This window comes from Rhinoraja longicauda, chromosome 9, assembly GCF_053455715.1.
Source record: "Rhinoraja longicauda isolate Sanriku21f chromosome 9, sRhiLon1.1, whole genome shotgun sequence".
NCBI lineage: Eukaryota > Metazoa > Chordata > Chondrichthyes > Rajiformes > Arhynchobatidae > Rhinoraja > Rhinoraja longicauda.
The window spans coordinates 35,659,214-35,686,925 of NC_135961.1; the positions used below are offsets into that span (position 1 = coordinate 35,659,214).

General features: G+C 43.2%; 1 protein-coding gene across 1 annotated transcript in view; it reads right to left on the minus strand.

Annotated features, from left to right (window-relative positions):
- Positions 1 to 27,712, minus strand: part of tulp4a (TUB like protein 4a) — a 69,524-nt gene that overhangs the window by 7,567 nt on the left and 34,245 nt on the right. Inside the window, exons 7-13 of the mRNA XM_078405127.1 lie at positions 20,872 to 21,096; positions 17,610 to 17,844; positions 15,314 to 15,458; positions 14,875 to 15,019; positions 14,341 to 14,434; positions 9,014 to 9,157; positions 3,427 to 5,903 (exon numbers count right to left, since the gene is read on the minus strand). Of these exons, the coding sequence (XP_078261253.1) occupies positions 3,427 to 5,903; positions 9,014 to 9,157; positions 14,341 to 14,434; positions 14,875 to 15,019; positions 15,314 to 15,458; positions 17,610 to 17,844; positions 20,872 to 21,096 (3,465 nt within the window). The remainder of the gene's footprint in view (positions 1 to 3,426; positions 5,904 to 9,013; positions 9,158 to 14,340; positions 14,435 to 14,874; positions 15,020 to 15,313; positions 15,459 to 17,609; positions 17,845 to 20,871; positions 21,097 to 27,712) is intronic.

Below are 27,712 nucleotides of genomic sequence, written 5' to 3' on the forward strand. Positions count from 1 at the left end.
TAAGGTTCAGAAAGAACATACAGAAATTTCTCAATACTCTACGCCCTAAATATGTGAATTAGCATCTAGGCATTGCAGAGTAATTTTAATGATGAGTGAATACTCGTACTTTTTAAAAATGTGGTATTAAAAAGTATTATATATTTTAATTTAAATACATAACATAGTGAACAGAATCATACAGTGGACCAGTCCACTTTACATAATTACATATACATCTTTCAAATTTTCTTTCATTTAAATGAATTTGAAACTCTTGAATTATGCAGGAGTTTCCAAGCTATTTTACAACATGATATGAGCAAATGGGAGGAGAGTAAAATTGAAACCAAAACACAATGGGGTATATATTAGTGTATGGAACAAGCTGCCGGAGGTAGTTGAGGCAGGTACTATTGCAACATTCAAGAAACATTTAGACAGCTACATGGATAGGACAGGTTTAGATATGGGCCAAATGCAGGCAGATGGGACTAGTGCAGATGGGACATGTTATTCGGTGTGGGCAAGTTGGGTCAAAATGCTTGTTTCCATGCAGAGAGCATACTGACATACGGCATCTATGTGTGGTATCTCAGCTGCACGGCAGCGGACAGGAAAGCTCTTCAGCGGGTCGTCTGCAGAGCGCAGAGGATCATTGGGATACAGCTACTAGCCCTGGAGGACATCTACAAGGCACGCTGCCTCAGGAAAGCCACCAGCATCTACAAAGACTCCACACACCCATGCCACCGTCTGTTTGAACTACTTCCACCTGGCAGACATTACAAAGCCTTCTACGCCCACACCTCCAGACTAAGAAACAGCTTTATCCCTAGAGCTATAGCTGCTCTGAATCGGTCCTGCTGAGAGCCCGCCATTATCTGTCCCCGCCCCCAGGGTCATCTGGCACAACTGACCCCTGCATGAACCTTTTTTTGCACTTTACCTTGTTCCCCCTTTTTTTTCCTTTCCCACTCCCCCTTTTGTTGTTTTCATTTTCGCCGTGATTTATTTATATATTTGATTTGATAGCATCGATATGGAAGCAACATTCAAAATCTCGTTGTACTTGTACAATGACAATAAAGGATATTGTATTGTATTGTATGACTTTATGGCTCTATATCACGTGTGATCAGCATAGGTTAGCTGGAAAAGTCTGGGACGGACGTGAAGAGGTTTGAATTTGAACATATTCCTGTTGACATCATAAATATGTAATACATGGAATTTCATAATGCAATCAATTCTGAGTTCAGTAAAATGCTACACAATTCATGCACACATAAAGCTGTTGGCTGCAGATGTCTGATGAGGATATTTTGTATTTTAATTTTCATTGCCATACTCAGTCAGAGTCATACAGCCAGAAACAGACCCTTCAGCCCTCTAAATTCATGCTGCCCATCAAGCACACTCCAATCACACTTTATTCTGCCAACACTCCCATGAACTATGCCCCACTTTTTACCATTCACCTACACACTAGGGACAATGGCCAATTGACCTATGGGAGGAAAAGGGAACAGCAGGAGGAAACGCATACAGTCAGAGGGAGAATGTGCAAAGTCCACACGGACTGAACCAGAAGTCAGGAATGAATCAGAGTTGAGGAGCTGAGATGCAGTAGTTTTGTAATTATGCCCCTTTTTCCTTGTCCTTCTCCAGGAAGGTTTCAGTGGTTGGGGGTCTGAAATGAAAATAGGAAAGGCTGGGAGAGGGGAGGGCGAAGAGGAAGGTAGAGTGTGTACTTCCATCCTCTTGTTTGTGAAATGGACTGGGGGAGGCAGGAGAGATTGATATGCAGATACCCTCATTATCGATGTCTCTCATTCCATCAGTGATAATTAATTTTTTAGTTTATGTATTAGAGACACAGCGCAGAAATAGACCCTTCGGCCCACCAAGTCCACATCGACCAGCAATTCCCGTACTCGAACACTATCCTACACACTAGGGACAAGTTACAATTTTTACCCAAGCCAATTAGCCTACAAACCTGAATGTCCTTGGAGCGTGGGAGGAAACCAGAGCACCTGGAGAAAACCCACGGGGACACTGGGAAGAACATATAAACTCCATACAGACAGTACCTGTAGTCAGGATCGAACCTGGGTCTCTGGCACTGTAAGGCAGCAACTCTACTGCTGTGCCATTGTGCCGCCTGTTCTGTGACACTATCACCACAAAAAACATTAGAGCAAGTGTCTGTTCTGCAGTACTTTCCAGCATCCTTATCAGATACGTGGTCTCCTTTAGGAAAGAATTGCTCGGCAACATTTGGGTGAGGTGGTTTAATCTGCTGTAGTTTGATAAACCATTGAGTTATCTGCATTTGGACTTTTGTGTACAGCTCTGTTCACCACACCAGAGGAAGGATGTGGCAGCAACAGAGAAGCTGTGGAAGAGATTCATCAGGATGTTGACTGAAATGAAGGGCTGTTGTTATAAGGAGTGATTGGATAGGCTGGGTTTTTTTCTCACTGGATCATACAAGGCTGACCTTAGAGGCTCATAAAATGAGGAATTGTAGGAAAAATAGCATGTCCTTTTCACAGGGCAGGGGAGTCTAAAGATTTAAGCGGGGGGCTGGGGGGGATACATTTAAAGGATATCTGAAGGTTAGGTTTTTCACACAGAGGGTGGTGAATATCTGGAATGAGCTGCCAGAGGTGGCAGCAGAGACAGATAAAATTGCAATGTGTACTTCTTGCGTTTGAGGCAGCAGAAATTATGTAACGCCCTCCAGGCGCTGTAGCTAGTGCAATGTGCTGTTGTCAAGGGCCGTGAGGTCTACCCCTCAATCAGGGGGACGGAGGACAGTGCAGTCAAAAATGACGTGCTGCGCTGTTTGCTGGTCTGCTCCACATACGCAGGTTGCTGATGAACGCAGCCCACAACGATGTATGTTGGCGTTGAACCGGCCGACCCCTGTGCGGAGCCGGTTCAGGGCGACCCACTTTGCGGGGCATGCCCGAGCCGGGTGGGGCTGTGGTGTTCGGTGCAACAGTGAATTGAGGAGGTCGCGATGTCTGTTCCCAGCTGGTTCTCCATGCTGTCATGTTGTCGACCTCCTCGTGGTGAGCCCTGTCAACTGACCCCAGTCAGGCAAACGACAACAAACAGAGACAGCAGGAGCAGATGCAATGAGTAAAATGTTTTTGGACAGGTACTTGGATAGGGATGGTGCGGAGGGAAACAGGCCAATGTGGGCAAGTGGGATTAACGCAGATAGGCATTAAGGTCAGCATGGATATAGTTGGCCACAGTCTGGCTATACAATTCTGATTCTTATCTTGTTCAAGAGAATCTGTTCTGTTGCACACCAAACCAGCACCCTCTCATTAGTACACATAGTCTTTAAACAAAAGCATTCAAAAGTCACTTAGACATTCAGCATAAAAGATCTGCAGCTACTTGATTTTTCTTTTACATTTTACATACCTGTCGTCCATCAAGTTCAATTTGGAAGTTCTTTGCTGATTCTTGTGTCACTCTTCCGCCAAAGTCCAACTGGTAGACTTGCGTGGCCTCATTCCAAAGTGGCTGCTTGTTCGCCATTACATATACAAACCCTTGATTGCCCAGCTTCCCATCCTCTTTATCATTTGCTCTTCGACATTTCAGCTCATCTGTTTCATTTCCTGTCCTTAGGTTTCTCTTAGTTTTCCAAACCTTTTTGGTGCTCTGGCTCTGATTCATTAGCTCATCTCCACTAATGAATAACTCGGGCTCACTTTCTGAACTGTCTTGAAATTCGCTCATTTTATTCAGCTTCTTGGATTTTAGCTGATCCTTTTGGCTTTTGATTTTTTTCTTTTCTCTTCCTAGTCTTGGGCTAGAAATAAGAGAATTGAAGTCTGTAAGTGCCTTTGCCTCTTTTTTCACCTTTCCTTCAGTTACTGCTTGCATGTTGGTTTCCTCTGGCCGACTGTCCAGCCGTTTACGACTTTTCTTGTTGCATTTATCAGTTCGTTGGGGCACGGGAGATTCTGTCAAAGAGAGAACCTCTTGGAAATTGTCTGCTGTTTCCACAATCACTTCAGTGCCTGTATGATTCTGAAGCTCTGCTGAAAATGGAGGCATTCCAGATTTCTCAACAAGCAAGTGTGGCTTTGAGTTCAAAGTCCCTTGCGAACTGTGCATTGGAGAACAAGCACTGTAGGCATTCCACTGATGCAATGCGACCTGGGGGAGTTGTAAACTAGAAAAAGTGTTACTGGTTGGATACATTGGTGGCAATGGACAACAGGTGATGTTAGCTGGATAACCAGACTGGACAACTACTGAAGGGTCTTGCTGTGGGTATGGCGGTGGCCCAATAGCTTCTGGGGGAGGAGGAGGAAATGATGCCTGAAAGGCTGCAATAGGAGATGCCGAGTAACTTATTGGATATGGTAAAGTCAGTCCATAGTTTGGTTGGAAAGTGACTGTTGGACTGGAAGGAGATTTAATTGGAACAAATGATACATGGGCCATCTCCATGTGTGATTGCTCCAGGATGAGAGGTGGCAGTTTATGACTCCCCGTTGCTGAAACCTGAGTTGGTCTATCCTGTGGGATCCAAATCTCCTCACTCCCCGATGGGTCCCACTGATATGGAGGTGGCCGCTTCATGCTCATTGCGATCTCATTATTCAATGTAATGTGACGAATGGATTTGTCAATTTGGCAAGGCTGCAAAAGGGACTCATCCTCAGTGAAGGCGTTATTAATGTATTCAGTTCTATCATGGCAGCTGTCTGGGGGACTCAGCAGATTGTAAGATGACTGAGAAGAGAGAGGTGATGTACTAGATGAGTGCACAATTACAGTGCTGTGCTGAGAGCCAGTTCCAGTAGGGATCTCCTGCCTGACAATGTTACCGCCGTTGCTGATACACTGACTGCAGGTATAGAGCGCAGGAGGAGATCGAAGAGTGTTTTGTTGGTACTGTGCAGAAATAGAGTTGTTTTTTGCTTTATGACCATGTTGAACAACTCTTTGGGATTCGAGAAGCTGAGACACCTTTATTGTGGCATCTTTGCTGTTTCTTCGTAATGGCATTTGTAGTGTGTTGCTGTTAATACGGTGCCTCCTAATAGTTGCATCAGGATAAGGCGGCGGATCCCCGCTCGGAATGACACAGTGAGCAACATTTAGCCTATTTAGTGTCCCATATACCTGCTGTATCTTCTTTGCATCAGCCGAAGGCAGGCGAAGCAATGACTGCCCGGGGCCGGGAAGTGTATACATGTTTTGGTTGCTCATTATACGCGTGCGAGGCCTGCACACTTCTTCCACGTTGCCGCAGCTGTCAAAGGTTGTGATTCTCTCGTAACCCAGCGGGGTTTGCAGATGTCCAGTGGGAAAGAGGGAGAAATCTGCTTTTTTCAGACAGGTATCCACTGACGGAACAGTGGCAGGAATGGCTACAGTCGCCATGGTGGTACCCGGATATGGAGGAGGCGGATGGGTATTGATTTTAGTCAACTGAATTTCAGGAGTTGTGCAGAATACCACCGTGTCACTTTCCACCAATTGTGGCACTGTGCGTAATGATTTGATTTTTTGAATGTGCTCGGGCTCCCTTTCAACATGGTCCACAGGAGGAATCTGCACCATCCCTGAGATCTGCTGTGATGGCTGCTGGGATCCACCAGTCATACGGCCTGCTTCCAGATTACCGAAGATAGCCTGCCCTGGATTGGAATACCTGTTAGGAATCACATACTGGCTGGAGCTGTCCAACGTGTGCTCCACTGCTCCAGCAGTTTGATTGGTCAAAACATCAAGTTGCACGTTCTGATTGGCTAGTAACGACTGGACAAGACCAATGCTCTGAGTGGGGGACATTGCTTGTGCAGAACTATGGATGGGTGCAATGGGAATATTAACAGTGCAAGGAGGGCTGTTTTCAGAAGTTCCAGATGTTCCATTCACTGTGGGAGTAAATAAAAAAAAAATATATATTTGTCACACGAACAGGTTGCAATCTTCAATTGTACAGTTTGCAATTTGTCAAAATAATTTGGTCAAGCGTCAAACTAACTTGATTGAGGTTTTTGACGAGGTGACAAAGACGATTGTTGAGCGTAGGGTAGTGGATATTGTCTATATCGACTTTAGTAAAGCATCTGATAACCAAGCATGTAAGTGAGGTAAAAAAGAGGAAAAGAGCCGGGCGCTTGCGTGAGGCGTACAGGGGGGGTAAAAAAAATTGGGACATTTTTGAAAATTTACACACAGAATTACCAGTTTCAAGCCTCTTTTAGTGCATTTCAAAGTAAAAACAGACATTACAAAATAATGTGAAGATGTCACTGTATACTAATAACATTTAAGTGAATTTGCACATTAATTGATAATCAGCCCAAAAAGGTAATTGGCTTTTCTGTTGTGTTTTATATTTTAACCCCGTCTTAATTAATTTAGTTATATAACCTTGCATTTAAATTGAATATTTACTCATTACAGTTCCACCACTGATTTTCTGGCACTCTTGGTTCCAGAGCTTTGCTGGTTTATCCAGCTGGCCAAGGAAGTCGGCTATGGAGATAGATTGCTGGCTCCAGCTGGGCTGGAGTTCCAGAGCCACGGCCGCAGGTTGCAAATTCAACCCATCGATCGGCCGTGGAAGTCCCGATGAGGTCGAGATTGGCTGCCTTGCCCAGCCTAGGTACCACATTTTCGGGGAGACTTACAGGGCATGGGGGATTTCTTGCGAAACCCCTAGTTACCTCTAGCAGAACCCTAGTGTTCATTACAAGTCTATACATCGTTTATTTTCTTTTTTTTTCCCGATCCAATTTCTCCGTTGGTAAACGCGATTTTGGCAAAGTGAAAAATGCGGAAATCATGCAAAAAGCGTGGAAAATGAATTAAAAAAATGCGAAAATCCTCGGAAACGTGGAAATCCGCGGAAAATTCACATGCCTGGATAACGTCCCCCATGGTAGCCTGATCCAGAAGATTAAGATGCACCGGATTAATAGTGACGATCATATGGATTAAAAACTAGCTTATTGAAAGAAGACAGAGGGTTGTGATGGAAGGATGACGTTCAGGCTGGAGTTCTCAGTGGCCAGCGGAGTTCTGAAGGGATCTATGTTGGGACCTCTGTTGTTTGGGATATATGTATAAATGACTTGGGTTGGTTAGTAAGTTTACAGGTGACAAGATTGCTGGGGTCGTGGACTGTAAGGAAGGCCATCATAGTAAACAGTGGTGAAGGAGGAATATAGTATGCTTGCTTTCATAAGTTGGGACATTGAGCATATGAGTCAGGAAATAATGATGCAGGTTTATAGGACTTTGGTTAGACCATACACATGGAGTATTGCGTGCAGTTCTGGTCGCTCCATTAAAGGAAGGATGGGGAGGCGTTTATAAAGGTGCAGAGGAGGTTTACCAGAATGTCTTGATTAGGGGGTTTTGGCTACAGGGAGAGGTTGAACGGATTGTTTTCTCTGGAATGCTGGAGGTTGTAGGGAGACCTGATAGAGGTATATAAAATTATGAGAGGTATAGATAAGATAGACCCATTTTTCCCCCCCAGGGTGGAAAATCAAATACTAGAGCATAGCTTTAAGGTGAGAGGGATAAAGTTTAAAGGAGATTGTGGGACGTTTTTTTTATTATATGCAAGAGCTTGGAGAGTGTCTGGAACATGCTACCAGGGATGGTGGTTGAGGCAAATACGATAGTGACACATAAGAAACTTTTGGGACGGCACATGGATATACAGAGAATGGAAGTATATGGATTATATGCAGGCAGGTAAGAGGTGGTTTTGGCATCATGTTCAGCGCAGACATGGTGCTCTACTGTTCTATTTTATGAGGAAATGTTTGAGTTGGACTGTACAACATGAACTTTTAAAATTATCCCATCAAAAGTAGTATAAAAATGAATATTATCCTCCTTCACAAAAAAAATGAACCTCATGTTGTTGTAAGTATCATTATAGGTGTCAGATGTCTTCTACAGATACGCTGTAGAAAGCATTTTATCGGGATGCATCACAGCATGGTTTGGGAACAGCTTCATCCAAGACAGCAAGAAATTGCAGAGAATTGTGGACTCAGCCCAGACCATCACACAAACCAACCTCCCTTCCATTGGCTCTACACCTCACGCTGCCTTGGCAAGGCCACTTTTGAACAGCTTATTTACGAAAGGACACAAAATGCTGGAGTAACTCAACGGGATAGGCAGCATCTCTGGAGAGAAGGAATGGGTGACATTTCGGGTCGAGATCCTCCTTCAGAAGAAGGGTCTCGACCCGAAACGTCACCCATTCCTTCTCTGCAGAGATGCTGCCTGTCCCGCTGAGTTACACCAGCATTGTGTCTACCTTTGATTTAAACCAGCATCTGCAGTACTTTCCTACACATCTACAAAAGGACATTGGGCTGATTGCGGGCCAAAGAAATTCAAGTATGAAAAGACACCATGATTAAATTATTAAATAAGTACTTTTCATCTGCTTTCACAAAAGATGTGAATGTTCGGATTACATTGAAGGATGATTGTCTGTGCGTTCTACTCAGGCATAGTGTGCCTTACTACCTCAGAAATAGAGAGAAATATAAATCAGTGGTGTGTAAGGCCCTCCTTATTCGTTGAATAAAATGTAAACTATACATACAATTATCCTTTACCCATAACTTGGAGAAATACTGGAACATTAACAATTTAAATTGTATCTTCAAAATGTCCTTTGAAAAAATATAGTGTTTTCGGTTGTGAAAAGCACCTAAACAGCCTGAAAAAAAATCTGTGGAATTTAAATTGAATATCTAAGTGTTAAATGTTAATGATCAAATTCTGTGCATTATCAAAAAGTGTATATTTGTTAGAAATTGAAGGTCAAATATGTAACACTGCTGATCTGAAATGCACGTGGACAAAAGGAGCAGGACCAAGTCCTAACATACAATCATCGGCAGACTTCAATGTCCTTGGAATTTTAGCCAAAATATTGAAGAGATGATACAAATTTGCCTCTTATTAGTTTACACACCTAGTACAAATCCTGGAACAGACTCACCCGCAAGATCATCCTCATCCTCACTGAAGACACTGGGATTGAACATGGACATGTTCATCAAGTCCATTGACAGCTTGCGTACCTCTGGCAGGTAGATGGTCATTTGTCTGGGCTGAAGATGCAGCAGGCTGGTTTTGTAGATTACTGAGAACGGCAGGATAATTGAGGTAAATCACATGAACTGGGCAGTTTAAATATATCAGCCAACAGTATAAATTACACTGAAGCCAATGGTAACTAATTCAGAATCGACATGGAAACTGCAAAAGAGCTAATTGAACTAGGAAGTGAGAGCATGAAGATTATGGAAGCTGATTACATACTAGGAATTTATGTTTAATACCAATGAACAAAACCTTCGAATAAACCATATTGTATACCCAATGCTTTATCCATCAAAACCTCATAAATGTTATGTTGTGTTGTCGTCTAAATTTGTATTCATCAAACACGTATAATGAAACAGGGAGTAGTGTTTCTTTTGTTCTTTAAACCCAAAGAGGACCCCAATTTATATACTAATTCCATGTACTTCAAATTAAAAACACTTCCCCAACATCATTCTTGTCCTTTAATGCACATTCCTTCCTTTCATGGAAAACCTTGTGGGTCTTATACAGCTTTATTGTCTTTATTCTCTTCAAGATATCCTTGATAATTATTTTAACACTTCATAATTTAAAACATCTGTATCAGACATGAATATCTGTTGGCCAGCTAACCAGAACATTTTAATACTTTGAGAAAATCATTTATTGCAATACAAGTTAAGAAATGAATTACTCAAGCAGGATTTAATGTTAAAGTTGTTGCTTTAATGTGCTAGAATACACTAAACAATCCAGCAGTTTTGATTTAAAACATAGAAACAGAAAAATAGGTGCAGGAGTACGCCATTCGGCCCTTTGAGCCAGCACCGCCATTCAATATGATCATGGCTGATCATCCACAATTAGTACCCCATTCCTGCTTTCTCCCCATATCCCTTGATTTCTTTAGCCCCAAGAGCTAAATCTAACCCTCTCTTGAAAACATCCAGTGAATTGGCCTCCACTGCCTTCTGTGCCAGAGAATTCCACAGATTCACAACTCTCAGGGTGAAGAAGTTTTTCCTCATCTAAGTCCTAAATGGCCTACCCTTTATTCTTAAACTGTGACCCCTGGTTCTGGACTCCCCCAACATCGAGAACATTTTTCCTGCATCGAGCCTGTCCAATCTTCTAAGAATTCTATATGTTTCTATAAGATCCCCTCTCATACTTCTAAATTCCAGGGAATACAAGCCCAGTCGATCTATTCTTTCATCATATGTCAGTCCCGCCATTCTATTGTTAAAGAAATTGCAAATTGAGAGCAAACATCAACAGTCAAACTTATGAGACAGAAAAACAAGGAACTGCAGAAGCTGATTTACAAAAAAAGTGCTGGAGTAACTCAGCGGGTCAGGCAGCATCTCAAGAGAACATTTATAGGTGACCCTTCTTTAGACTGATTATGGTGGGGGTTGGGGGGAGGAGGGTAGAGAAAGTTGAAAGAAAGGACGGGCAGGCTAAAGTCTAGCAAGTGATAGGCAGATATGGATGAGGGGGGTTCTGAAAGGTAGAGGGTTGAACAAAACCAGATATGAAAACACAAAAGGTGTGAGATAAGGATAGATGTGCGAATTGTGAAGCCAGAGGAAGGAACATAGATGGAAGGGGTGAAAGAGTGGAGAAAAGAATGCACGTCCAAGTGGGCCGCTGGGGCAGGAGGGTGAGGGGGGGTGTAATCTACTTGAATGGAATCAGAGGTGCTGTTCAACTAGTTGGCATGTGGCCCCACTCTGGCAATGGAGACGGCCCAGGACAGAAAGGTCAGTGTGGGAAGGGGACTTAAAATGGTTAGCAACCGGGAGATCCAGTAGGCCTTGGTGGATCAATGAAACGGTGAAATTTGTGAGGCTTGTACGATACGATAAAACTTTATTCATCCCCAGAGGGAAATTGGTATCTTTTAATGCTCCTAAAGGCTACATTCTGTTCAACCATTTGTCAACACTTAGCAAGCAATAAATGCAACTGTTTAATTTCACAAATATGGATCAAGGAATCAGTGACACTATCCTGAAATCAAACTCCTTTCAAATGATCCCATTTGCTATTTAAAAAAATATTCAGCAGGTATGATAAATACAATCCGATCAATTTCAAGATGGTTCCTCTTCTGAAGTTTCCACACCATGCTCATGTGAGCGACACAATTTTCTTTACAACTATTCAAAAGCAGGAAATACAACAGCAGATTTGTATTTCTCAAGGCATCTGTAAGCAAACGGAGGCAGTGGTAGCAATGTAGAATTGGTTTAAGTTGAAATCATGAACAGCAGGGGAATGAAGACACACGTAGTAGTCTACAAGCCCCTAAAATATGACTTGATAGGGCAGAGCATAAATGGATAAATGTCTACGGCATGTTTGAAGGGAACCTCAATGGTCATGGGAGATTTTAATCTACATATTGAGTGGGCAAATCACTCTGGCAAAGGATTTTATAAAAGAATTTGGGGAAAGAATCAAGAATTTCTTCGTAGAACAGTTTGTTATGCCTATCATGGAACTGTTTTTTAAAATTTGCTCGTGAGTAATGAGGAAATATTAATAGGAGAGCTTGTGGTTAAAGATCGCCAAGAAGGTGTTGACCACAAATAAGATAATTTATTTGTTAAAAGATTGTAGTTTGAGGGAGAACATCACAGAACCAAAACCACTGTCATCAACTTTAAAGTAATTATAGGTGGGGGTTTAGTTTGGTTTAGAGATACAGCATGGAAATAGGCCTTTCAGCCACCGAACCCGCACTGACTGTTAATCAATTGTTTATACTGGTTCTATGTTAGTCTACTTTCTCATCTACTCTGCACATTGGGGGTAATTTTAGAGGCCAATTAGCCTACAACGGACACATCTTTCGGATGTGGGAGAAAACCAGAACAGCTGGAGGAAACCCACGTGGTCACAGGGAGAACATACAAACTCCACGCAGCCAGCACCCAAGATCAGGATCTAATTTGGGTCTCTGACGCTGTGAGGCAGCAGCTCTACCAGCTGCACCATTGCGCAGTGTCCAAGATGGTCTGGAAAAATTAGCCCCGCGACATGTCAATAGATGAACAGTGGCAGATGCTTAAATAGCCAGCCCATAACACTCAGCAGGAATTTATCCCAATGAGAGCTTACATGAGAAAGAGGCACAATCTGTGGTTAACAAAGGAGGTCAAGAATAGTGTTAAATTGAAAAGTAGGGCATACAAATTTGCTAGGACTGATGGTCGGTCAAAGAACTTGGAAGATTTTCAGATCCAGCAGCAGAAATTAAAAAGCTCATACGGGAGAAAATTAAAACGGTCACTTGAAACGGATGTGTTAAAATCCTCTTGGAGTGATCTGGAATTCTCTGCCTCTGAAAGGATTAGATATGTTTAAGATGTATAGAAATATCTGAAAGATTGAGAAATTGAGGATTATGGGGAATTGGCACAGAAGAGCAGTTGAGTACACATCACCCCATGATTGTACAGAGTGACAGAGCAAGCTCAAGGGGCTGAGTGGCCTCCACATGCTCCTCCAGTTCTTGTGATAACTATGGTTCATTTATTTGGCCACGTGAACTCCAGATATATTGTTGGCACCTGATAAGGGATAAAGGTTGTCCAAATGCTCCTGATTATTTGACATCAAGAATGCTGTTAACTTAAGAACACAGATCTGTAGTGTCAGCTAAAAATGCCAGGCGTAGTACAGTATTCCTCTTTATGCAACATCCAGAGTGGAAACTTTGATGTGTATGGAATTCCAGTGAGTAAAGGGCGATGGTGACAAAATTATAGATATCGTAAGTGAGGCATGAAAGGGCAAATGGTGTATTGTAATTGTAGTACATGGAAGCTGATGGAAACATTGGGATCCATGGCAATCACATTAGCAGCAAGTCAATGCAACCTGATGGCCTTGGGCTCAGACTGGATGATCTGGAATCTGAGATTCAGACACTGTAATGCATCAGGAAGGGGGAGGTTACCTGGACACCTTTGTTCCAGAAGGCAGTCACATCCCTGTGATTAAGTAGAATTGGTCAGTCAAGGACAGGAGGTTGTGACTACAAGTGAGGCTGGTATGGGGATCCAGAAAGTGGTGTTGCAGGAGCTTCAGCCCTTACACGTGCCCAAGGGGTCTGAGGTTGTTGCAGCCTGTTGGATGAGAGCAGAGGTGGATGAGCATACTGACCACAGCACTGTGGTAATGGGGCCATTCAAGCAGGCGGAGTGAAAAGGAATTAGCGGGAATCAGGGATTGCATAGCTAGGAGGGTAAATACTGTTCTCTTGCTTGCCCAAAATGCCAGGAATAATATGGAGAACCAGTTAAAATTTTTGATAATGCCATTGTTTAGGATCTGAGCTTGCTGGATCATTGCTGACTGGTGCTTTGTTTGTGGTTGAATGCTTTGAGCTGCCAAAGGCGGGTCACCCACTGCAGGACACCCACGTGAGAGGTGCGCCAATTTGATTTTATCCTCGATGCATCCTGTCACTATGATGGTCTTATAGCTATGATGTGTATATCTGGTACTAATTGCTGACTAATGGTAATTCGCAGGATGGTGATTGTGAAGAGCGAGTTTAGAATGGAAATATTCATGGCGTTGTCTCCTCTTGTTAGCTGCCTTATCACGCAACGCCGTTCAAGACGTCATGGTATAACTGACGAGCTTGGACCTGATTTGTTGGTTGCTCACGAGGTCATTTCACTGTCCGTTACTTGGTTTTTGTTGTCTACCCTGCACGCAGTCCTCTGCAGCAGCTGGCATCTCATTCCAGCATGTCTCCATGCGCTCATCATTGAACAAGTATTGATTTCCTGGTTTCACTGTAAGGAAGGCTACAGATTGTGAGGGTGCATATTTCTGTTGCTGCTGATGATCCGTAGCACCTCATATGAGCAGATTTGAACTCCCAGATCTGTTGATTCTACTCCATGTAACAGAAATGTCTTGTGGAGAGCGTCCTTAGTGTGAAGACAGGATAATGTTCCCACACAGACCATTCTGTGGTCACCTATACCAATACTGTCATGGACAGAAACTTGTCACATGTAGATTGGTGAGGATGAGGTCAAGATGGTTCACCACTTTTCTTGGTTTACTCGCTACTTGCCTCAAACATAGTCTGGTGGCTACGTCCTTCAAAACCTTAAATGCCAGGTACTTCAGATTTCCAGTATCAGAGCTAACTTGCAACATTAATAAACATGAACTAGTTCCTAGACAAAGTATTAACATCTGAATTCCTACCTGCACCAAGATTACTTGGTAGAAATGAAGCCAATCCTACAATCTTGAACTTTGTCCCCCAAATATTAGATGTGACCTGAGCAAGATAGTTGTGCTGAAACGAACAATTGAATATGGGTTTTTTAAATATCAGTATTACTGGCTTACATTATCATCCAAATTTATTGATATGGCAAGCAGATTCCATAATATATATTAATTTGAGCTTTACAACAGGTTATACTTTTAGGACAAGGTAGGACCTAGTAATTAACTTGTCTTTTAACTAATCTAAAAGCAGTGATTAATCTTCATTCTGGATAATGGATAATTTTCATTCCCAAAAGTCATCCACAATATTAAGGTGTATCCCAAAAAATACAATACATTAGAAGATTGGCAAATTATTGTTCAAATTTTCCATTCCTTCTCAGTTCTTGTGCACAGAACACAAGTATCGACTAAAAATGTAAATGTTAAGTTAATCTGCACTACTCATTTCACTTTAATATCAAACAAGAATTCTAGTAAAGAATCAAATGTATAACTTCATACCTGCATGATATCTTCTAAAGGAAATTCTTTACGAGTTAAGCTTGGGGAACCAATAGAAGGTTTTCTAATTGGTAATCGCGGAGACTTTGATATCTCCTGGCTAGCCCGAGAAAGTTTGGGTGATTTTCTAGCATCAAGATTAATTCTGATGAAAAATGTACATGGATTAGTATGAAGTTATAATATCCTTGGTCTGCTGGAGCTCATTTTAGCAGACCGATTGCTGCTTTGGCTATTACACCAAATTAAAAGCACTCCAAAATTAACTTGTACAGAAGGCTTTGGAAAAATGCTGCACATTTTAAATTCAAAGCAGTTCAATTTATTTAGTGAAAAGCATCAACGAAGCATTGACATGCAGCAAAAAACTTCTCTGGAAACATTTAATATAAGAAAAGTACTCAAATCAAACATGCGAGATCTCAGCTGGGTGCCATACCTGGGTAATTTGGGGGATTTGCTTGCACGAGATATCTTTGGAGATTTCTTCCCAACCCAGTCATCACTTAATTCTATGTCACTGGAGTCAGAACAATTACAGCTGTCAATCATGTTTGAAATCAAGTTGTTGCCAAAGGTTTCATCTGGTGAAATCAAGAGAAAGGACAATTAAAAGCTGGCTGAAAAAAATCACATCTTCTGATCACATCTTCAAAATCACAAATTCACAGTTCTGTATATAGGTGAAAGGTATGCAAGAAATAATATTTCTTGTTGCTTGAATTCAAAGTAATACATATAATCTGAGAAAATGGCAAAAACATTTGTGAATTTGATTTAGTGCTGTATATATCATGCAAATACATACCTAGTTTCAGGAAACTACAGCTAAAAACTAATTTTTCTGGTTGAAGCATACAGAAGGAACAGAAAAACTGTGTCTGCAGTCTGGTGTGGCCCACTATCTTAGCAAGGGGTGCATACATTCCAAAATATTAAGTATCCAAATGGTAACCCTGGGGACCATTTAATGCTTGGTTATTACTATGATGGACTTAAAGCAATTTTGCAACATTAACAACATTATTACAGCTGACTGTTTTAAACCAAATAGACAGCTTAAGTCCACCTAAAGAAAGGACTACCCACTGATGCCACCAACAGTGATATCTAGATGTAGCTTCATCCAGGAGTAAACTGAAATACATCCAGATTCAGGCTCGAATTTAGGTTTGTCATTATGCCCTACGGCTAATTGGAGCTTTTTTTTGCCATTGATGACTGTGTGCAAAGCAACATAATGTCAGAGAACAAATGCTCATTTTAGAATACTGAAAGGATTGGTAAAAAAACAAGTCAGATATTATGACACTTTACATTATCCTGCAAGCCTGCAAAAGAAAATATGGAAAGAGGTGCTTTGAAATAGCAATTCCAAGTGATCCAACCACAAATCTGGACAAGACACAGAATAAGTAAAACTTTGACAGTAAATTATTTGGCTGCCATAATCCCACTTCTATAATCCCAGAGATTTATTGTTGGCATCTATTTTAGTTGTTCATATTTATTTATGGTCAGTCAGCATCACCATCTGCTGGTCAAATGTTTTACAACTCAAACCAACAGACCAATAATATGAGGGACAATGCAACCAACTAATCAGTTCTTTCTAGATGAATTATTTTAGGACGTTAATGCTTTGCATTGGGTTTCTACTCAATTCTAACTGTAGAAAGGCAAATAATGGCAATCATGATTGAAAATTAAACCATAAAAGTATTATGAAAGGGCCTTTTGCCTACCAATTAAAATAACAATGGCTTGTAACATTACATAGCTCCTGCTTTCAATAGTCACAAATAAAAGAAACACAAATTCTCAGCACCATCACTTAAGTGACTTGAGATTCAACCTCTTCCTGGGAAATGAATAGCTGGGGAAATTGAGGATCCTGGTGAGTTGTGCGGCAGGAGGATTCCGGTGAGCTATGGCACACAACAGGCCTGGCTCGCCTGCCGTGGAACTCTGAACCCGTGGCCAGACGCAGAATGACCAGGCAGGCTGTGGCCTGTAGAGGGGAAGCTGCTGACCCTGGTCCCTGCTCACCCCCCGAAGACCGGAGTAGCAAAGAGGGTGAAACCAGAGACGAAAGCCGCGAGGAGCAAGGCCGATGGGAAAGTGTTCCGGGGTCTTGCCTTCTATGCCCTCAAGGTCGGCTGCGGGACGGCGCCCTCTGCGCACAAAACTGGCCCAGCGAAAAGCGGAAGATCAGCACCCTGAACAAATCAGGGGGATGCTTGGATCGGGCAGGATGAAACTTAATTATTAAGTGAGGGCTAATCAAACTGAAGGTTCCATGGATTAAACAGATTCTGCAGCTTTCTTCAAAATGAAATCTAAATGCACAGTTTGCAAGTATTACTGTAATTGCCAACTACTAACTCTGGGATATCCACTCATTGAACTCTCACAAAATGTTGGATACACATGAGCACCCTTCACGCCATTTTAACCATATTCTCTTCAGCTCGAAGAAAAATAAGTAGGAGCAGGCCGACCGTTCACCCTACATCTCCCCACCTGCTAATTATTTCCAGCATTTTATTATCATTTCAAATTTCCAGTAATTTCCAATAGTATTTGGGATACAACATAAAGATACACAGCTAACCTGTGTCCTGAAATCCTCTCTCAATAGACTTTCAATATTCACCAACTAGCGCAAAATGTGCCACAGAAAATGATTTCATTTTAAATTTTTGCATTAGATTTAAATCAATAGCTGCACATACCTGCTTTACCATCAGTTTTAGGGTCCATTATGACAAATTCTGGTCGAAGTTTGCTTATTCTCCTTCCTTTCAAAATTGGTACTAGACCACCCAAGTATTCTAGGTACAGGGTGTAGCATGGACCTCCTACTTCTGGGTCATCTTCTGTACGCTTCATGGTGCAGTGCAGTCTTTCGTTCCCTGATGTCGGGTAGCTGACAAAATCCCGCATATTATTTGGGTCTGGTATGGGAGGCTAAACAAAGATAGCAACAATTACTTAAATAACCAAATTAATTCATGAGCATTACATTTCTGTGACAATAACATGGTTTCTACACTATAAACTTAGAATTCTGGCAAGTTTTATTATTTGCTGAATTTCATTCAACTTAAAAAAAATGTTCATCGGATGCATAACCACAATTTATTGAACATGCCCAATTCCGGCTGAACTGAGGAGACATTTAAGAGTAAGCTATGTCAGACTGGGAATGTATGCCAGGTCTCCTTACCCTATGGACATTATTGTTATTATTGAACCATGAGGTTTATACGACAATCCAGTCAGCTAATATTACTAAGATTATTTTTAAATTTCCAGGTTTATTTGAAACCCCATGTCCACCAAAATGAAAATAGTGCATCAGTAATGCTCTCGCTAAACTATTGCAGCAACAAATCCAAATCTTGAAAAATAGTTTGTACCACTCCATCACATAAATCTATGCACATTGGGTGGAACAGTGGTGCAACTAGTGGAGGTGTTGCTTCACAGCACCAGAGACCCAGGTTCAATCCTGACCCCAGGTGCTGTTTGTGTGGAGTTTGCACATTGTCCATGACCGTGTGGGTTTCCTCTGGGTGCTCCAGTTTCTTCCCACATCCCAAAGGCGCATGGGTTTGGAGATTAATTGGCTTCTGTAAATTGATCCAGGGTGTGTAGGGAGTGGATGAGAAAGTGGGATAACATAGAACTAGTGTGACAGTCGGCGTGAACTCAGTGGGCCGAAGGACCCGTTTCCATGCTGTATCTCGAAAAATAACTACATTGGAGCAATAGACCAGTTTAACTGCATTTCCACATCACCTTTGCTGTGTCTGAGACTACAAATTAATATTGTTATCAAACTGTTGACAAGTTCCATGGTGATTTCATGCATCATGAAGTCAGTCGAGACTGCCAAAATACTATCACACACAATCCATGAAGTGGAAAACAGGTTTTTATCTTATCATACTGAGTATTCAAGCACAGGTATTAAAAATAAAACATCAATTTGATGATTCTCTTTAACACCCAATATTTTTCTGTCAGTCTATGTCAGAACAAAATATGCAGTTTTATAACATTCGGTTTAAAATAGAATTGGAAAAGGCTTTACATTGGTTGATTCCTGACTGGATACATGGCCTGTCTTATATTTGATGCTATTTAACACAGTGTTTGATGATAAACCTAGTTCCACCAGCACTGTGAAACACCGTGGTACTACATAGTCAATTGATTATGTGGGTCCATATGAAGGAACTGATTGGAATAAGCAAGTTCGGTATTTTGACTGAGCATGCACCGGTCATAGGGGCGAAACATTCTCGCCTGCTGATATGCTGTGTGTATATAGACCTGCGTTTCATCCGTATTTTCCAGTTTTGCTTCGTAGAGGTAAAATACTGCTTTAAAAAATATTAATTAGGTGTATTTATGGTTAATTTGTATGACTACGGTGATTTTGTAGGTTTTATTGCTTTGTGCTTCGGTGAGTGAGCGAGATCGTTACGATTTTCTTTTGCTGTTCGTGCAGCGATTGGACAGCTGCAGAGGTCAGCATCCAGCAGAGCGGTTTGTCTGATCAAACTCTCCCTATAATATCACCTGGTAGACACAAAATGCTGGAGTAACTCAGCGGGACAGGCAGCATCTCTGGAGAGAAGGAATGGCTGACGTTTCAGGTCGAGACCCTTTTAAATGAGTATTTTCTTACCTCTATTAAGCAAAACTGGAAAATACGGATGAAACAGGTCTGTATACACGCAGTAGATCAGCCAGCGAGAATGTTTCGCTCTTGTGACCTATGACTGGCGCATGCTCAGTCGAAATACCGAACTCGCTTATTGGTCACAGGACTCAACCGTGTGGGGCCAGGCCCCTGCTGTTCAATCTGCTACACCTTTGTAATGCTATTTAAATTATAACATTTGTAACATACGAAAATAATTACAAATATAAAACATACCAAATCTGGGTCAATAAACTGTTCAATCAACTCTCACGCAATTAGCCTTAAAATACTCGAGTAAAGATGGGTAGAATAAAAATGATAATTCCAGATTCAGCAATGGTTTATTTACAGGCAGTAAAGAACCCATAATTAAGAGTGATCTCTACATGGCAAACCTTATAAATAATGATGCTTATGCAAATAAACCCTGTGTGCTAAATGTGTTTGCTGTTGTATTTATGATATGATCTGGTATGGCATACTATGGGATGGGATACTTTTTTTTCCCTCTTGCATCTTGGTACATGTGACAATAATAAACCAATACCAAGCAAGTAAAAAAAAAAACGAAACTGTTGGACTCAGGAGCATTCTTAGAGTCATAGAGCATAGAAACAGGCCCTTCGGCCCAACTTGCTCATGCTGATCAAGATGTTCCATCCACGCTAGTCCAACCTGCCTGCGTTCAGCCCATATCCCTCTCAACCCTTCTTTGATGTTTCCTGCAATTATCCTAAAGGATGCTCCATAGAGTTTTTATGAACTTCAAGTTATTACAGATCTAAGTAATGGATAACATTATTTAAATAATTTTGAGATATTAGATTGAGAGTGATTGTTGATGCAGAATTAGCAACTGGCATAGTTACCATCCTTAAACAGGCCATACTTCTTTGGAAAGTGAAAGACATGGAAAATCTCTCTCCTGCACTAATTAGATATATTGGCCATAGTAATAAAAACTGATGAGGGATGATGCAGGCAAATTAAGTGGTAATACCCAAGAAGAGTTATCACACAGCACTATAAGGAAACACGCTCGACCCCATAACATTTGGAAAGACAACACTGTTTCTACTTTAATTTCTGCAAGTTAAACTTTACTTATCTAGAAGTGTGCAGTGTATGCAAGTGCATATAACAGAATATTTATCTTACATCAGTCCCATTATGTAATGAAAGTAACAAATTTCATGTGTCATATTTAACATTTCAAAATATTTGGCGCTGACAATAAAAGGTTCTGCAGCGTGATCCCTACAATTTAAAACAGTAAATACCTTAATTGTTGATACAAAGGCAGCAGTGAGGTACGAACAAAGACGAGGTGGAAGTGTTAATTTACTGAAGTCTTTCTCATCACGAAGTGCGACGACAATAGCCTGCTGACATAAAAGTTGTAAATTGGCAATCCTGTGTTCCACACGAACAACGTACAGGGCAGGTCCAGAAGATAGGAACAAACGAGAGTCACGGTGACCCCAACAGATGGCTGTAATAGGACGCTGAGAAGGAAACAAAAAGAATTTATGCAGATTTTCACTGATTTTATTTGCACACAATCCATTTAAATGATCTTGGGTCAGGCTCAGATACACAGTCATTTTACAGCTATTAATTCCCTATTGCCTTTACATGATGCAAGATGATTGGCTGCATGTGACATTGAACATAGAACCATACAGTACAGGAATGGGCCCTTCGGCCCACAATGTTTTTTTGTTGAGCATGATATAAAACTGAGAGGGAGAAGTTGGATAGACTTGATACCTATATACTAAAACTCTCCTTTGTTATCTTGTTTGTGACCGAACTTCAGCCAAAATGATAGCGTGACAATTTTAGGCCCACCTTACTCACCATTGTCACTTTAGTGAAAATGCAAGTAGTTTTATTGAAATCAGTGTTATATTTTTAAAGTTATTGACATTTAAAAGTTTAAAAGGAGGGGAGGGGGAGGAGGGAGAAGGGAGGAGGGGGGGGGTTGAGGAGAGAGGGGGGGAGGGGGAGAGGACAGGGTGCAGCACCAATGCAGGAGAGGTTTGGGCCTAACGGGTCCACTTGGTCTTAAGTACATAAAATTATGAGGCACAGATAGGGTAGACAGTCAGAAACATTTTTGCAGTGTGGAAATGTTCAGCACCAGAGGGTCTAACTATAAAGAGAGGGAAAATTTAAAGGCGATGTGCAGGGAAAGTTTTATTTTACACAGCGAGTGGTGAGGGTCTGGAACACATTCCCAGGGGTATTGGTGAGGGCAGATATGATAGTGGCGGTTGACGCATTTGTTGTTGTTTGTCCTTCGGGTTCGAAGATGACCATGACTTCACTTTCAGTTGGAGGATTGGTGACTGTGGGTCCGGAAGTGACTGGTGAGGCCAATCATGGCCCGGAAGGCGCGCCCACACATAGGACACAAGTGGATGGCTGCTGCAGTGGAAGTGGAGGTAGCCCGGGCCTTGCGCGCGGTGCATTTCCTCTGGGCCTCTGCAGTGCGTCTGTTCTCTGCTGCATGGGCTCCTGTGGTGAGCTTGCTACGCCAGGTTGGACGGTCCAGAGCAAGAGACTCCCAAGTGCTGAGGTTGATGTCCAAGTCTTTGAGGGACACTGTGAGGCAGTCCTTAAACCGTTTCTTCTGTCCTCGTACTGAGCGCTTGTCCTGACACAGTTCTCCTTACAGAAGCTGTTTTGGCAGTCGACTCTCGGGCATTCTGACGACATGGCCTGCCCATCTGGCTTGGGCTTTCCGTAGGAGGGTGTGGACGCTGGGGATTCCGGCCCGTTCCAAGACCTCTGTGTCGGGAATTTTGTCCTGCCACCTGATGTGAAGGAGTCTGCGTAGGCAGCTCAAGTGAAAGTGGTTGAGCTGTTTCACTGCTGTAGACAGTCCAGGTCTCACTGGCATAGAGAAGAGTGGTGAGTACCACTGCACGGTAGACCTTCAGCTTGGTGGTAAGGCTGAGTCCTCTCCGCTCCCAAACATTCTCACAGAGTCGCCCAAAGGCATCGCTGGCCTTGGCAATCCTGTTGTTGACCTCAGCGTCAATGTTCACCACTCGCGAGAGTGTACTGCCCAGATAGGTAAAGCTGTCGACTACCTGTAGGTTCTGCCCCTTCACCGTGATGTGTGGTTCCTGGTAGGGCTTTCCAGGAGCAGGCTGGTACATAACTTCAGTCTTTTTGGTGCTAATGGAGAGACCAAAGTTGTCACAGGCCTGTGAGAAGCAGTCCATTTCATGCTGCATCTTCTGCTCTGTGCTGATGTTGAGGGCGCAGTCATCAGCAAACAAGAAATCTCTGATGATGGTCTCCTTCACCTTTGTAACAGCTTGCAGGCGCCTGAGGTTGAACAGCCTGCTGTCAGTCCTGTACCTGATGTGTATCCATCCTTGCAGTCACGGAAGGCATCAGTAAGCATGGCAGAGAAGACCATGCTGAAGAGTGTAGGGGCAAGAACACAACCTTGATTCATGCCGTTTGTCACTGGAAAGGCTTCCGAGTCATCTCCATCATCTAGCACCTTCACCATCATGCCGTCATGGAACTGCCGGACAATCGTGATGAACTTGCTGGGACAGCCAAACTTCTGCATTATCTTCTACAAGCCATCTCTGCTGACAAAGGCCTTTGTCAGATCGACGAAGGTCACAAACAGGTTGCTGTGCTGCTCTTGGCATTTTTCCTGGAGTTGGTGTGCAGCAAATATCATGTCGACAGTTCCACGTCCAGCACGGAAACCGCACTGGCTTTCTGGAAGGAGACCCTGCTCAATAGTCAATATATTTGTCACATACACATAAATGTGCAGTGAAATGAAAGATTACCCACAGTCCAACAATAAGACCAATAAAAATAAGCAATAACACACACAATCATAAACCAACACCAAACAAAAAGAGACATCTATCACAGTGAGTCTCCTCCAGTCACCTCCTCACTGTGATGGAAGGCCAGAATGTCTTTTCTCTTCCCCTGCCGTCTTCTCCCGCGGACAGGCTGTTGAAGTTGCCACGTCGGGGCGGTCGTGGCTCCTGACATTGAAGCCCCCGCCGGGAGGAGAAAATCCCGCGGGCGGCCCCCACCCAGGGGCCTGCAAGCTTCTGATATCCCTGCGGCCCGCGGCCGAAGTAGCCTTCGGAGACGAGTCGCGGGCTCTGCGAAACAGAGCCCCGGTGGTCCCAGGTGGAGGCCGCCAGCTCCAGGTGTTTGGCCGATGGTAGGTGTTGAGTGAGATGGTAGAGCAGGATGCGAGCCAAGATCTTCCCAGCGATGGACAGGAGGGAGATGCCTCGATGATTGTCGCAGGACTGGCGGTTGCCTTTCCTCTTGTAGATGTGGACTATGCTGTTGTGGGACCTTCCCTTCATTCCACATGGACTGGAAGAGTTCAGTCAGCTTCTGCATCATGACAGGGCCTCCTGCTTTGTACACTTCAGCAGGAATTGCATCTGATCCTGGTGCTTTGGCACAGGAAAGTTGCTTGATGGCCTTTGTGACTTCTTCTTCTGTCGGGAGGTTGTCAAGGTCCTGGTTGATCTCCATCTGAGGTAGGCAAGTGATGGCCTCGTCGTTGATATTAGCAGGGCGATTGAGGACCTGGTTGAAATGCTCAGTCCATCTCTCCAGAATCTGCTTCTTCTCTGTCAGCAACTGGGTCCCGTCTGCACTGAGGGGGGGAGAGGAGCCAGGGGACTGGGGTCCATACACAGCCTTCAATGCGTCATAGAAACGCTTGGTGTCGTGACTGTCTGCGTAACCCTAGATTTCATCGGCCTTCTTGCTATACCATGCGTCCTGCACCTCACGGAGTTTCTTCTGTACTTTTTGTCTTGCGCTGGCAAAGGCATCTTTCTTCACTTGTGACGTGGGGTCATTCTGGTGTGCTCTGAACAGTTGGTGTTTCTCTGATAGCAGTGTCATCGTTCTCGTCGAACCAGTCCTGGTTTCTGCGGGATGCTGGCCCGAGGTGTTCGAGGGCCATGGAGTAGACTGCATCTCTGAAGGCCACCCACTGTTCTTCAGTGCTGTCCTGGTCATCATGGGGTGTGTCCACCAGCTTGCCATCAAGGTCTCTGGAGATTTCTTCTGCAACTTTGCTGCTCTTCCGCTTGGAGACGTTGAGCCTCTTTGCTGTCTTCTGACCTTGGGGTCTTCTCATGGGTAGGATGCAAAGCTTGAGTTTGGACACAATGAGGCGATGATCAGTCCAGCAGTCGGCACCACACATGGCCTTTGTCACTCTCACGTCCGGCCTGTCCCTCTTCCTGGTGATGACATAATCAATCAGATGCCATTGCCTGGAGCGTGGGTGCATCCAAGATGTCTTTTTACGGGTAGGGAGGCGGAAGAGTGTGTTGGTGATGACTAGGTCATGTGAGGCACACATCTTCAGGAGTAGAACGCCGTTGCTGTTGCACTTGCCGGTGCCGTGTCTTCCAATGATCCCTTCCCAAGTCTGGTGATCTGTCCCCACTCTGGCGTTGAAGTCCCCGAGGACAATAAGCTTCTTTGACTGTGGGACTGCTGCAATGAGGGTGTTAAGTTCTTCATAGAACTTATCTTTGATATCATCCGGGTTGGTCAACGTTGCACTCTTCTTGTTTCCAAGTGGGAGTTGAAGTGTCATCAGGCGATCATTTATGCCCTCTAGAAGCTTGGCAAGTTTTCGGGCAAGGTGGGATCTGATGGCAAATCCAACGCCTGCCTCTCGCCGTTCAGCGCTGCTGCGACCACTCCAAAAGAAGGCGTACCCACAACCAAGTTCTGAGAGCTGACCCTTGTCTGCAAGGCGAGTTTCACTGACAGCTGCTATGTCCACGTTATAGCGAGCTAGTTCTTTGGGGACCAGTGCAGTTCTTCTTTCTGGTCTATCTGCCTTGATGTTATCCAGCGGGGTTCGCACGTTCCACGTGTCGAGGTTGAGCACCTTCAACATGTTTTTCTTATTATTTTGACCGCTGATTGGGATCCCCGCCAGCCGCGGTTGGCTGGCCAAGGTGAAGTGAAGCAGGCTATGTTTGAGGCACCTTTTCTAGCCCCTTCCTCCATGGAGGTGAGCAGAGCGAATCCTAAAGAGGGCTGCTCAGACACCCAGGGGGCTGCCAAACTCCACTGCTGCTTCGATCCAGTAGAGAGCGACCCTATGCCTTGGGCCGCCTGTGTGCAGGTTCGTGACTACAGCTTCCAGTGTATCCACACCTGCTGCTTCGCCACTCTCCCATCGCCACAGGACTTGAGGTTGCACGGTATGGGGTTGAAGTCATGACTTGTGCTTGACTTGGATTTAAGTGAGGGGGAGTTGCGCAGATCGTCAGCCTCACTCTCTCGTCCTGGCCTATCGGGTTCCAGCAGCAAGACATAGTCGGGACGGCTGGGGACAGGTCAGGATGCAGTGGATGGTCAGAAGTGTCCTACGTATCTAACTCTGCCCTGTTTGCGCTCCACGGCGCTTTGCTGGGATCGTCTTTCTGCCCGTTGAACCTTCTGGTGGTTTCCTCCGCGCAATCCGCCGAACCCAGGCTTCACATGCTAGGTAGACAAGCCCTAAAGCCGCTGGAACCAACGACTTACCGACTGTACATGTGGCATGCACACAAGACAGCCTTTAGATAGGCACTTGTAAGTGCAGGGAATAGAGGGATATGAATCATGTATAAGCAGATGAGATTAGTTTAACTAGGCATCATGTTTGGAATAAACATCATGGGACACAAAGCCCATTCCTTTACTGAACTTTCTTATGTTATATGTGACAGATTATTAGGGTAGGGAGTTTGTGGCATTGGATAGAATACTGGATTCTGCCAAATGAGACATGGATAGAAGGAGAGGAGGTGGGGCTAACTGAGGTGCGACGATGTGGAGACAAGAAGATGCTGAGGTTTATTCTAAAGTATTTTGGAAATATTGAAAGATCTTTCAAACACTGTCTGCAAGGATTGAGCAGCACAAAGGACACTGGTCCTGAAGTTAGAGAAGATTGATGTAGGTTTTCAGTTGGGGATAAACAATGGAAAACAAACTGAACTTTGTTTTTTAGTTCATCCCATAGATGTTATGTTCATGGTTTTTTTCATATATATTCTTCCCTGCCACATGATACCAACAAGGCAAGTAGCACCTTCAGTTCTTCATTACTTTTCCAATAGAGAATCACTGAGTAAAAGTCGAACCGCACAGAAACAGGCCATTTGACCCAACTCATCCATGCTGACCAAGATGCCTCATCTAAGCCAATCCCGTTTGCTCACGTTTAGTTCATATCCCTCTGAACCTTTCCTAATACAACCTTCGTCATTATCTACATCACCACAATTCTTTGGCACACCCAAAAATCTTTGGTAATCAGATCTATCCCTTTTGTTTGATCACCTGATAACACATTCCAAACTACCAGAACAATTATCAATTTAAGATTAAAAAACTTTGCAAGGCATGTAATCGGACTTCTCCTAGGTTAAAAAAATGCTTGAGGGTTCCAACAACCTACGATACTTGTATTAAACCAGATGTGTTAGGTTGTTGGCAATTCTTTTGTTGAGAGTTCTAAAAATACATCAACTTTTTATTTGGATAAGTAATGCGTAGAACAGTAATAATTGGTAAAATCCCCAAAACATAAACATATTCCTCTGAAAAAAAAATAATGAAAAAAATAAATATATATATGTGTGTATATATATATATGTGTGTGTGTGTGTGTGTGTGTGTGTGTGTGTGTGTGTGTGTATATATGTATATATATATATATATGTGTATGTGCATATCTGAGATTTGGTTATGGAAATACAGCCAAAACGGTAAACGATAGCGCTACAATTTTCGCACCACCTTAATCACCATTGTCCTGGCAACGCTTTAAAACAACTTTCATTCAAATTGGTGTTATATTCTTAAAGTTAGAGAGATTTTAAAGTTGAAAAATTACCTTTTAAACCGATTTTTTACCATGTTCAGCGTGTGACGTGACAATGGGACCCGCACGATTGCTGGCCAATGAGGAAGGGGGGGGATGACTTTCACCAATGAGAGCCGTAACAAATGCGCTCCTCCCTCAGAGGACCAGCGGGAGGACCGCCGCCCGTCCAGGCATGCCTCGTGCCTGACCTTCCTCCCATGGTG